Source organism: Trematomus bernacchii, unplaced genomic scaffold (assembly GCF_902827165.1).
Source record: "Trematomus bernacchii unplaced genomic scaffold, fTreBer1.1, whole genome shotgun sequence".
Taxonomy (NCBI): Eukaryota; Metazoa; Chordata; class Actinopteri; order Perciformes; family Nototheniidae; genus Trematomus; species Trematomus bernacchii.
Window position 1 is genome coordinate 176,215 of NW_022987409.1, and position 12,463 is coordinate 188,677.

A 12,463-nucleotide genomic window follows, 5' to 3' on the forward strand; every position below is an offset into this window, starting at 1 on the left:
AAGTACCTCATATTATCTTGGGCCAGCAAAAAAATATGTTTTTTTTTTTTTTTTAAACCCTTTTGTAGTACTCAGCCCACTGATATACTTTTTTTTTTATAAATAGTGTACCATCTACCACCTTTTGCCAATGGAAATCGCAAATAAGAGTATAGTGAATAGAGAGCAATAAAAATACCCAAAACAATCCCAAATTATATCAAGTGATTTCACAGGAGGCTTTAAACCATCTTACAATTGTGTTTCTCCTTCTGCAAGAGAGTTCCCAAGTCAAGAGTATCAACCTTGAAGCCAGAGTAATTAACAAAATATTTATTTAGCAGATATCTTTGTTCATGCTGTGGGCATCCACGTCACTAGTATCCACCCTGAAAGACAGGAAAATACCAAGTTTAGTACAAGTTAGAAACATGCAGTTAGTAATATGCCAACACATTTTGGGAACATACATAACCAAAGTTGTAGCCAGGGGCCTGGTTGCGGATTGGCTGCCTGAAGCCTCTAGGGGAAGCAGCCTTTGCACCATCCCGTCCAGAACCAGCCATCAAAGGACTCTTCACAGGTATCCTGGGTGCGTAAAAGTTCTGGACGGGTGCAGCAGCAGCAGCGGCCTGGCTCCCCTGTACGGGTGCAGGGTTATTGGGAAAATGGTCTCTCACATAGTGAACGTCTTGAAAGCTGTCTCTTCCTTGCTCGTAGCTGTCGCTGGAAAAACTGACTGTGCCTGGGGGGGTACTGTCCGTTCAGGAAGAAGAAGTCGTAGAACCGATAAGGGACCTCAACTCCGCCCGTGTTGGCTTCTGGTCGAGGTTCGCTGGTTAAGCTTGGTCTAGCATATCCTTGTCCCGCAGACTCTGACCTATGAGGTGGAGGTTGAGAAGGTCCTAGAGGAAAAGGTCCTGGAGGAGGCACTAGGTCCTCCGTCTCCTGCTCAGAGTTACCCTGCTCTAAGATTTGGGAATAAGTGGACAACTCCCCTGCCTGGTAAAATGATCCAGGAGGACTCACGTTTTCTGGTTGACTGGAGAAAACGGCACGGGTGCCTGTCGACACTTCCTCACCTCCGGAGAGCATCCTGGGAGGTTCAACAGCCCATTTGACTTCTGAAACAGAAATGTAGAGAAGTTTGAAACTCACATGAATTTGTAGTCAAGAAAAGGCCAAGATTTGCCAGGGATGATTTTTTTTTGTGATTGTGCAATTGCAAACTGATTTGGCAGTTAAAGGACATAACATTAAGCATGAGATCATTACCTCGAAGGGCAGGTTGATAAACAGCTTCTGGTTGAGCAGAGTTGTCAGGGTTTTGCCTTGCTGAAGTTCCCCTGTAACCTGAATTAACCGGTCCAAAAGAACCAGGGCCAACAGCAGGTTCTGGTTGTCTTTGAGCAGTTAGCTGAGGGACACTGGGCTTCTGCTGTGGTACAGCCTGATAAGGTGATTGGTAGATCCCTTCAGCGGGCACATTGTAATACTCAACAGCCTCAGGTGAAAACTGACCAGAGGGCCCTTGCTGGTACAAGCCAACATTAGGAGCCGTGTTGGGTTTACTTCCACCATAGTAGGCCCCAGGATAAGAGCCTAGGTACAAGAGAAAAACAAGTTTACTAGGAAGCTAATTCAACTGAAAAAAACAAACATTTTACCAAAGTCGAAGACACATCACCTTGCTTAACAGGAAGGCAGCACATGCTCACAATCAGCATCGCAAAGAGGGAAGCCCTGAAATAATTTGGAATAGTATGAACACATTTGTATGAGTAACAAGTCAACTTAAAGCACGGCAGATACTTACCCTGCAACAAACCGTGAAGTCATCATGATGAAGGCATTCACTGGAGAACCTGGCAAAGGAGGACGGTTATAAGTGTTGCCAGAGACCAGCCCGGACCAATCAGACCTTAACGAGTAAATGACGGACAGCTGCTGGTGAAGGACTCAGCAGGTGGATCAAACCTCAGCAATCAGTCTGACAGGAGCCAATGAGGACAGCTCAAGAAGAAAATGGGTTGATATTATACTGCACCTTTTTCACCAAAATGTTATTCATTTACATTTTATTAAGCTTAGAAGTTGGGCAAAATGTACATGACTTAAAAAAAAGTGTATAAATTGACAAACAATAAAAAGTCTGATAAATCTCTGATAAGTCTCAACCAAATTTCACCAGAAAACACAGACTCAGTCAACCAAACACTGGACAAAAAACGCAGGGGTAGTTTGGAGTTAAGCCTTTACATACTGTATCTCATTTTTATTTGAATATCATGCTAAACATAAATGTCCCTGTTTAAAAAAAAATATCTTATCAGATTAATTACATTTCTATAAAAAAAAATGTATAGCCAGTTGCCTGCAGGTGTATAATATTTTTCAGAAATTGAAAAATATCTGGGCAAATAAAGGGAATAATTCCAACACTATATTTTCATATTGAAAATATATTTCATAACATTTTAACTTGACAACCTCTTCAGTTGTTGCACTTTAAAAAAAAGTTGACCTGACACAAATTGTATCTGTATAATTTGATGAATATCATTACATTTGGCATATTCAAATACAAAATACTGAATCCATGACACAACATTTTTCTACTGACAGACACACTAAAAACACCCGAGATATAATATATTTTTTAGACCATCAAAGCAAAGATGGAGAATGAGTAAGTTTGGCACAGTAATAATTATCCAACAGCTACATTGAGAATTAAGCGTCCAGCAGATGGCAGAGCTGTGTTGCTTATCATGGGTGACGTTATTTGAAGTGCAAATCTCATTTTAGAAACATAAGGAGGCACTGATGGCTCAATACGAGGCGAGACTTCGACAGTGCAGGAACACAGAGAGGATGGATGCAGGAGGGGAAATGTTTGTATGTAAAAGAACATTGAAAGGATGCATTTAATGTGTCACCTAATCCACAGCATGGTGAATAGAAAGCTCAAGAAACTATAACCACCCGATACGTCAACAGAAGTCGCGGGTTTGACTGCCTTTGATCAGGCAGAAGTTACTCTCAAGCCATCTGGGTTTATAGATGTATCTTCACAGTCTACTGTATATTTTCTACTTTTTAATGCCATTCTAGTATTGTTTATTTCTACTTATGTGCAATGCATTGTTTTTTGTAACGCTGCTACAACGCAAACATTTCCACAATTTGGTATAAAGTACCTCTTATCTTGGGCCATCAAAAAAAAGATAATGTTTTTTTTAACCCTTTTGTAGTACTCAGCCCACTGATATACATGTGTTTGTTTTTTTATAAATAGTGTACCATCTACCACCTTTTGCCAATGGAAATCACAAATAAGAGTATGGTGAATAGAGAGCAATAAAAATACCCAAAACAATCCCAAATTATATTAAAGTGATTTCACAGGAGGCTTTAAACCATCTTAAAATTGTGTTTCTCCTTCTGCAAGAGAGTTCCCAAGTCAAGAGTATCAACCTTGAAGCCAGAGTAATTAACAAAATATTTATTTAGCAGATATCTTTGTTCATTCTGTAGGCATCCACATCACTAGTATCCACCCTGAAAGACAGGAAAATACCAAGTTTAGTACAAGTTAGAAACATGCAGTTATTAATATGCCAACACATTTTGGGAACATACATAACCAAAGTTGTAGCCAGGAGCCTGGTTGCGGATTGGCTGCCTGAAGCCTCTACGGGAAGCAGCCTTTGCACCATCCCGTCCAGAACCAGCCATCAAAGGACTCTTCACAGGTATCCTGGGTGCGTAAAAGTTCTGGACGGGTGCAGCAGCAGCAGCGGCCTGGCTCCCCTGTACGGGTGCAGGGTTATTGGGAAAATGGTCTCTCACATAGTGAACGTCTTGAAAGCTGTCTCTTCCTTGCTCGTAGCTGTCACTGGAAAAACTGACTGTGCCTGGGGGGTACTGTCCGTTCAGGAAGAAGAAGTCATAGAACCGATAAGGGACCTCAACTCCGCCCGTGTTGGCTTCTGGTCGAGGTTCGCTGGTTAAGCTTGGTCTAGCATATCCTTGTCCCGCAGACTCTGACCTATGAGGTGGAGGTTGAGAAGGTCCTAGAGGAGGCACTAGGTCCTCCGTCTCCTGCTCAGAGTTACCCTGCTCTAAGATTTGGGAATAAGTGGACAACTCCCCTGCCTGGTAAAATGATCCAGGAGGACTCACGTTTTCTGGTTGACTGGAGAAAACGGCACGGGTGCCTGTCGACACTTCCTCACCGCCGGAGAGCATCCTGGGAGGTTCAACAGCCCATTTGACTTCTGAAACAGAAATGTAGAGAAGTTTGAAACTCACATGAATTTGTAGTCAAGAAAAGGCCAAGATTTGCCAGGGATGATTTTTTTTTGTGATTGCGCAATTGCAAACTGATTTGGCAGTTAAAGGACATAACATTAAGCATGAGATCATTACCTCGAAGGGCAGGTTGATAAACAGCTTCTGGTTGAGCAGAGTTGTCAGGGTTTTGCCTTGCTGAAGTTCCCCTGTAACCTGAATTAACCGGTCCAAAAGAACCAGGGCCAACAGCAGGTTCTGGTTGTCTTTGAGCAGTTAGCCGAGGGACACTGGGCTTCTGCTGTGGTACAGCCTGATAAGGTGATTCGTAGATCCCTTCAGCGGGCACATTGTAATACTCAACAGCCTCAGGTGAAAACTGACCAGAGGGCCCTTGCTGGTACAAGCCAACATTAGGAGCCGTGTTGGGTTTACTTCCACCATAGTAGGCCCCAGGATAAGAGCCTAGGTACAAGAGAAAAACAAGTTTACTAGGAAGCTAATTCAACTGAAAAAACAAACATTTTACCAAAGTCGAAGACACATCACCTTGCTTAACAGGAAGGCAGCACATGCTCACAATCAGCATCGCAAAGAGGGAAGCCCTGAAATAATTTGGAATAGTATGAACACATTTGTATGAGTAACAAGTCAACTTAAAGCACGGCAGATACTTACCCTGCAACAAACCGTGAAGTCATCATGATGAAGGCATTCACTGGAGAACCTGGCAAAGGAGGACGGTTATAAGTGTTGGCAGAGACCAGCCCGGACCAATCAGACCTTAACGAGTAAATGACGGACAGCTGCTGGTGAAGGACTCAGCAGGTGGATCAAACCTCAGCAATCAGTCTGACAGGAGCCAATGAGGACAGCTCAAGAAGAAAATGGGTTGATATTATACTGCACCTTTTTCACCAAAATGTTATTCATTTACATTGTATTCAGCTTAGAAGTTGGGCAAAATGTACATGACTTAAAAAAATAGTGTATAAATTGACAAACAATAAAAAGTCTGATAAATCTCTGATAAGTCTCAACCAAATTTCACCAGAAAACACAGACTCAGTCAACCAAACACTGGACAAAAAACGCAGGGGTAGTTCAGCCTTTACATACTGTATCTCTTTAATTTTAATATCATGCTAAACATACATTTCCTTGTTTTAAAAAAATATCTTATCAGATTAATTACATTTCTATAAAAAAAATGTTATAGCCAGTTGCCTGCAGGTGTATAATATTTTTCAGAAATTGAAAAATATCTGGGCAAATAAAGGGAATAATTCCAACACTATATTTTCATATTGAAAATATATTTCATAACATTTTAACTTGACAACCTCTTCAGTTGTTGCACTTTAAAAAAAAGTTGACCTGACACAAATTGTATCTGTATAATTTGATGAATATCATTACATTTGGCATATTCAAATACAAAAAACTGAATCCATGACATAACATTTTTCTACTGACAGACACACTAAAAACACCCGAGATATAATATATTTTTGAGACCATCAAAGCAAAGATGGAGAATGAGTAAGTTTGGCACAGTAATAATTATCCAACAGCTACATTGAGAATTAAGCGTCCAGCAGATGGCAGAGCTGTGTTGCTTATCATGGGTGACGTTATTTGAAGTGCAAATCTAATTTTAGAAACATAAGGAGGCACTGATGGCTCAATACGAGGAGAGACTTCGACAGTGCAGGAACACAGAGAGGATGGATGCAGGAGAGGAAATGTTTGTATGTAAAAGAACATTGAAAGGATGCATTTAATGTGTCACCTAATCCACTAGACCCTCCAGAAAAACGCGATTATGCGATCGCATAATTTACCGCATAATCAGCAAAATGGCGCATATTTTTAAAAGGGCGCATATTTATTAAAAGGTCGCATAATCCCCGCATTTTTCCACACAAAGTTGAGGGAAAAAAAAGTTAACGTGAAGTAGTGATGTCATCAGCTCGCGCAGGTAAACAACACCGTAGAATGAATGTGTGGAACTCACACGAGAGAAAACAACAAGATCAGCGCCATATAGATTATTATATACTATTATTATTAGTATATACTATTATACTATTATACGGCTCTGACCAAGATGAAAAAATCGAATCCATCTCATTTGCCTACGAACATTTCTGCTAAAGACCGGGCAAAGCAGTACCCCGATGTCTTGCACGAAAGTGGGGGGAAACTATTCTGCACCCCGTGCAACTGTGTGTTGGAGCATAAGAGAAAATCGACGGTGACGACCCACTTTGATTCATTCAAACATTCTAAAATGCTTTCTGCTGCTGCGGACAAGAAAGTCAAACAACTCAGGTTCACCGAGGCATCAACCTCCAAAGAAACGAGGTGAGTAGCCTACAAGATTGAAGCTGGTCAGATAACGAACGAGTAAATTAAAACAGAATGAGGCGGAGAAGAGTGTGTGTGTGTGTGTGTGTGTGTGTGTGTGTGTGTGTGTGTGAGACGGGCCGTCTCCACGGCAGCGTTAAAAAAATCTTGGAGGTGGGCGTATCTGAAGCTTGAGGATTTTTTGCGAGCAACCAATCACATGAATCTCCCGCCCGCGACATACGAAGCAAAAAAGCCCGAAGTAAACTGGATATAAACTCCCCATAACAGGCGAAAACCTACCACTGTCTCTGCCACCTCCCTCCATGCCTGGCTCCTCCGGTTTATATCCCGGTAGGTCAGGGGCCTCATTTATAAAGGGATATACGCTCAAAAAATGGCGTACGCCAGTTTCTACGCAATGTTTGCGATTTATAAAATACTAACTTGACGAGAAAATGTGCTGTCCTCCACGCAAACTCTAACCCATGCGTACGCACTAAGCACACAAACGGGAGAGACGAGAAACTGCGACACCGTTGGCAGAAGGAAGAATGGAGAGAAATATGTGGAAATAATACCATAAATAAAATGTTACCTCTCATTTATCAAATATGAAGAATTCATTTTCAAACATTGATTAAAGCCAATCTTTAAATGATTAAACAAACGCCTGTTTGAGACCCCTCAGTGCACACAAAAACATAACTTGGAGAAATAAATAAATACGGATATGCTATTTAAAACCACCTCGAATATGTTGTGTTAATGTTATGAAATGTTTTCTCATAAATGATGCGGTAAGCAGGAGGACAGAATTACGTCTAAACTGACGCCGTTTTGCATTTCTATAGGTTGTAGATACGAGCATGGTTTTATATACTATCACGTTTAATCGTGTTTTATGCCGTTTGCCAAGACTTGATAAGTCGCTCGTAAAACACAGGAGGTATGGAAACTAAGAACACCATATGTGGTAAATTGTACAGCTAATATAACACAATCCATTAGTTGTATTTCCTTTAACTGGTGGATTATGGATATATAGTTGCTGATCGACAGCTGGAACACAAACCACCAAATACAACAAAAATAATTCAGATCCAGTCGTCATGACTCCACTCCGGAGGGATTCCCCGATCATTTCTTACAGTTTCTCATCAAGGGGGTGTCTCCTGTCCCCGGGACAAACACACTGCCTGAGGAAGGTTATGTGTATTTTTTTTGTCATTAACTTTTTTCGGACCACTTATTTATTTATTTTGGTGACGATCCGACCTCCATGCTGCTACTCTGGTTCAAACTGCATCCACCAAACAATATGATTTATCTCGACCTCCCCACAATAACCAAAATCTGACACGGTGTGAGATGTCTTTTTTAGCTGTTCTATCGTAATTTCCTGCGATCTTCTTCATGGAGTCAGTCAAAATGAATGAATGAATGGGCGTTTCTTTGACTATGTATAGGCAAATATGGGCGTTACGAGTCGATTGTGATTTATAAAGGGAAACAGGCGTAGGGAGTGCCGTACGCACTTCCCTCGCCGGTACGCAATGTTTTGTGAATCGGAAAATGGCGGAAAATGTATGTACCTATTTTTGTGCTTTGTACTACGTAAGCAACCTTCCTACGTCAATCCTACGCAAGGCGTTATAAATGAGGCCCCTGGTCATAAAGCACCGGGTGATTGATTCGCTACCGCTAATTTCTCCTCCATTTTTTGGAATATGAGGAAATGACCTGCGGTATTTCTCTCCCAGCATACACGCCGTTTGATTGGCTAGAGCTTGAACTGTCAGATTTGCGTACACGGGATTTGATTGGCTGACGCTTCCACCTCAGCCTCAAAAGTTGAACATTGTTCAACTTCGGATCTTGAAAATCCTGAGAATCTCCGCTCGCCTGCCCACAATGCATTTCGGCGAAAGCGAAAAAAAGTGACGTCACCCCATTCAAAGTGAATGGGCAGAAGCGTTTCAAGATTTAACGCTGCCGTGGAGACGGCCCGTGAGAGAGAGTGATTAAAATAGCCCATATATAAATACATAAATAACACTTTGTGATGTAGCTTGCTTCTAGTATGCTTGTTTATCATAGGAACTCTTTAAAAGGGCTCACTTTCATTCAGTAGTAGCCTAGTAACAGGGTGTGGGAGAAGAATCACCTTTTTTCCACCTCCCGCATATTTAGCATATTTCCGCATATTTCGCAACTTCACCGCATAAAATCACATAAAAACCCCGCATGTTTAATCTCATAATCAAGGATTTTAGCCCGCATAATCAAGGATTTTAGCCCGCGTTTTTCTGGAGGGTCTAATCCACAGCATGGTGAATAGAAAGCTCAAGAAACTATAACCACCCGATACGTCAACAGAAGTCGCAGGTTTGACTGCCTTTGATCAGGCAGAAGTTACTCTCAAGCCATCTGGGTTTATAGATGTATCTTCACAGTCTACTGTATATTTTCTACTTTTTAATGCCATTCTAGTATTGTTTATTTCTACTTATGTGCAATGCATTGTTTTTTTGTAATGCTGCTACAACGCAAACATTTCCACAATTTGGTATAAAGTACCTCTTATCTTGGGCCATCAAAAAAAAAGATAATGTTTTTTTTAACCCTTTTGTAGTACTCAGCCCACTGATATACATGTGTTTGTTTTTTTATAAATAGTGTACCATCTACCACCTTTTGCCAATGGAAATCGCAAATAAGAGTATGGTGAATAGAGAGCAATAAAAATACCAAAAACAATCCCAAATTATATTAAAGTGATTTCACAGGAGGCTTTAAACCATCTTAAAATTGTGTTTCTCCTTCTGCAAGAGAGTTCCCAAGTCAAGAGTATCAACCTTGAAGCCAGAGTAATTAACAAAATATTTATTTAGCAGATATCTTTGTTCATGCTGTAGGCATCCACATCACTAGTATCCACCCTGAAAGACAGGAAAATACCAAGTTTAGTACAAGTTAGAAACATGCAGTTATTAATATGCCAACACATTTTGGGAACATACATAACCAAAGTTGTAGCCAGGAGCCTGGTTGCGGATTGGCTGCCTGAAGCCTCTAGGGGAAGCAGCCTTTGCACCATCCCGTCCAGAACCAGCCATCAAAGGACTCTTCACAGGTATCCTGGGTGCGTAAAAGTTCTGGACGGGTGCAGCAGCAGCAGCGGCCTGGCTCCCCTGTACGGGTGCAGGGTTATTGGGAAAATGGTCTCTCACATAGTGAACGTCTTGAAAGCTGTCTCTTCCTTGCTCGTAGCTGTCGCTGGAAAAACTGACTGTGCCTGGGGGGTACTGTCCGTTCAGGAAGAAGAAGTCGTAGAACCGATAAGGGACCTCAACTCCGCCCGTGTTGGCTTCTGGTCGAGGTTCGCTGGTTAAGCTTGGTCTAGCATATCCTTGTCCCGCAGACTCTGACCTATGAGGTGGCGGTTGAGAAGGTCCTAGAGGAAAAGGTCCTGGAGGAGGCACTAGGTCCTCCGTCTCCTGCTCAGAGTTACCCTGCTCTAAGATTTGGGAATAAGTGGACAACTCCCCTGCCTGGTAAAATGATCCAGGAGGACTCACGTTTTCTGGTTGACTGGAGAAAACGGCACGGGTGCCTGTCGACACTTCCTCACCTCCGGAGAGCATCCTGGGAGGTTCAACAGCCCATTTGACTTCTGAAACAGAAATGTAGAGAAGTTTGAAACTCACATGAATTTGTAGTCAAGAAAAGGCCAAGATTTGCCAGGGATGATTTTCTTTTGTGATTGCGCAATTGCAAACTGATTTGGCAGTTAAAGGACATAACATTAAGCATGAGATCATTACCTCGAAGGGCAGGTTGATAAACAGCTTCTGGTTGAGCAGAGTTGTCAGGGTTTTGCCTTGCTGAAGTTCCCCTGTAACCTGAATTAACCGGTCCAAAAGAACCAGGGCCAACAGCAGATTCTGGTTGTCTTTGAGCAGTTAGCCGAGGGACACTGGGCTTCTGCTGTGGTACAGCCTGATAAGGTGATTCGTAGATCCCTTCAGCGGGCACATTGTAATACTCAACAGCCTCAGGTGAAAACTGACCAGAGGGCCCTTGCTGGTACAAGCCAACATTAGGAGCCGTGTTGGGTTTACTTCCACCATAGTAGGCCCCAGGATAAGAGCCTAGGTACAAGAGAAAAACAAGTTTACTAGGAAGCTAATTCAACTGAAAAAACAAACATTTTACCAAAGTCGAAGACACATCACCTTGCTTAACAGGAAGGCAGCACATGCTCACAATCAGCATCGCAAAGAGGGAAGCCCTGAAATAATTTGGAATAGTATGAACACATTTGTATGAGTAACAAGTCAACTTAAAGCACGGCAGATACTTACCCTGCAACAAACCGTGAAGTCATCATGATGAAGGCATTCACTGGAGAACCTGGCAAAGGAGGACGGTTATAAGTGTTGCCAGAGACCAGCCCGGACCAATCAGACCTTAACGAGTAAATGACAGACAGCTGCTGGTGAAGAACTCAGCAGGTGGATCAAACCTCAGCAATCAGTCTGACAGGAGCCAATGAGGACAGCTCAAGAAGAAAATGGGTTGATATTATACTGCACCTTTTTCACCAAAATGTTATTCATTTACATTTTATTCAGCTTAGAAGTTGGGCAAAATGTACATGACTTAAAAAAATAGTGTATAAATTGACAAACAATAAAAAGTCTGATAAATCTCTGATAAGCCTCAACCAAATTTCACCAGAAAACACAGACTCAGTCAACCAAACACTGGACAAAAAACGCAGGGGTAGTTTGGAGTTAAGCCTTTACATACTGTATCTCATTTTTATTTGAATATCATGCTAAACATAAATGTCCTTGTTTAAAAAAAAATATCTTATCAGATTAATTACATTTCTATAAAAAAAATGTTATAGCCAGTTGCCTGCAGGTGTATAATATTTTTCAGAAATTGAAAAATATCTGGGCAAATAAAGGGAATAATTCCAACACTATATTTTCATATTGAAAATATATTTCATAACATTTTAACTTGACAACCTCTTCAGTTGTTGCACTTTAAAAAAAAGTTGACCTGACACAAATTGTATCTGTATAATTTGATGAATATCATTACATTTGGCATATTCAAATACAAAAAACTGAATCCATGACATAACATTTTTCTACTGACAGACACACTAAAAACACCCGAGATATAATATATTTTTGAGACCATCAAATTAAAGATGGAGATTGAGTAAGTTTGGCACAGTAATAATTATCCAACAGCTACATTGAGAATTAAGCGTCCAGCAGATGGCAGAGCTGTGTTGCTTATCATGGGTGACATTATTTGAAGTGCAAATCTCATTTTAGAAACAGGAGGCACTGATGGCTCAATACGAGGCGAGACTTCGACAGTGCAGGAACACAGAGAGGATGGATGCAGGAGAGGAAATGTTTGTATGTAAAAGAACATTGAAAGGATGCATTTAATGTGTCACCTAATCCAGGGGTTCCCAACCCCCGGTCCGCGTACCGGGCCGCGGAGGTGTTACTGCCGGGCCGCGAAATAGCTGTGAGTTTATCGTAATATTTGCAGAATTATAAATATATAAAAATATTTTATCATAATAATTTTCGCACCTATGCCACCAGTCATATTATTTCATCCAGTAGCTAGTTAATCTTTCACCAGAAAACCGTTGAAAATGGCTTTTATGATGTTCCGAGGGATTCAGCGGCTCAGCCTAAGGTCTCCTCTCGTGCGCACGAGAATGTTACCGGTGCGCCAAGTAGGAAGAGGAGCGCACAGGAGACAACCGTTTGATTGCAGACTGTTATGTTTATGGGTGGGG

General features: G+C 41.5%; 3 protein-coding genes across 3 annotated transcripts; all 3 read right to left on the reverse strand.

Moving 5' to 3' along the window:
• Window positions 1–296: 296 nt before the first annotated feature.
• LOC117489323 lies at window positions 297–1,933 on the reverse strand. The gene is made up of 5 exons (XM_034138534.1): window positions 1,796–1,933; window positions 1,667–1,722; window positions 1,255–1,581; window positions 450–1,103; window positions 297–368 (listed from the first exon to the last, which is right to left on the reverse strand). Exons 1-4 carry the CDS (start codon window positions 1,819–1,821, stop codon window positions 637–639), a joined length of 876 nt encoding a protein of 291 aa, XP_033994425.1. The 5' UTR covers window positions 1,822–1,933; the 3' UTR covers window positions 297–368; window positions 450–636.
• Window positions 1,934–3,468: 1,535 nt separating this feature from the next.
• On the reverse strand, window positions 3,469–6,939 carry LOC117489301. Its single transcript, XM_034138511.1, has 6 exons — window positions 6,925–6,939; window positions 4,951–4,999; window positions 4,822–4,877; window positions 4,411–4,737; window positions 3,622–4,259; window positions 3,469–3,540 (listed from the first exon to the last, which is right to left on the reverse strand). The coding sequence occupies exons 2-6, from the start codon at window positions 4,974–4,976 to the stop codon at window positions 3,529–3,531; spliced, it is 1,059 nt and encodes a 352-aa protein (XP_033994402.1). The 5' UTR covers window positions 4,977–4,999; window positions 6,925–6,939; the 3' UTR covers window positions 3,469–3,528.
• A 2,553-nt stretch (window positions 6,940–9,492) lies between these two features.
• On the reverse strand, window positions 9,493–11,094 carry LOC117489290. Its single transcript, XM_034138500.1, has 5 exons — window positions 10,989–11,094; window positions 10,860–10,915; window positions 10,449–10,775; window positions 9,645–10,297; window positions 9,493–9,563 (listed from the first exon to the last, which is right to left on the reverse strand). Exons 1-5 carry the CDS (start codon window positions 11,012–11,014, stop codon window positions 9,552–9,554), a joined length of 1,074 nt encoding a protein of 357 aa, XP_033994391.1. The 5' UTR covers window positions 11,015–11,094; the 3' UTR covers window positions 9,493–9,551.
• Between the last annotated feature and the right edge of the window lie 1,369 nt (window positions 11,095–12,463).

Excerpts from the sequence above, each read along its gene's own strand:
- LOC117489290 (XM_034138500.1), bottom strand. The coding sequence starts at position 11,014 with ATGATGACTTCACGGTTTGTTGCAGG. Across the intron at positions 10,776-10,859 it reads CTGCCTTCCTGTTAAGCAAG|GCTCTTATCCTGGGGCCTAC; the intron begins GTGATGTGTCTT and ends TCTTGTACCTAG. Across the intron at positions 10,298-10,448 it reads TTATCAACCTGCCCTTCGAG|AAGTCAAATGGGCTGTTGAA; the intron begins GTAATGATCTCA and ends TTTCTGTTTCAG.
- LOC117489323 (XM_034138534.1), bottom strand. The coding sequence starts at position 1,821 with ATGATGACTTCACGGTTTGTTGCAGG. Across the intron at positions 1,582-1,666 it reads CTGCCTTCCTGTTAAGCAAG|GCTCTTATCCTGGGGCCTAC; the intron begins GTGATGTGTCTT and ends TCTTGTACCTAG. Across the intron at positions 1,104-1,254 it reads TTATCAACCTGCCCTTCGAG|AAGTCAAATGGGCTGTTGAA; the intron begins GTAATGATCTCA and ends TTTCTGTTTCAG.
- LOC117489301 (XM_034138511.1), bottom strand. The coding sequence starts at position 4,976 with ATGATGACTTCACGGTTTGTTGCAGG. Across the intron at positions 4,878-4,950 it reads ACTTCACGGTTTGTTGCAGG|GGCTTCCCTCTTTGCGATGC; the intron begins GTAAGTATCTGC and ends AAATTATTTCAG. Across the intron at positions 4,738-4,821 it reads CTGCCTTCCTGTTAAGCAAG|GCTCTTATCCTGGGGCCTAC; the intron begins GTGATGTGTCTT and ends TCTTGTACCTAG.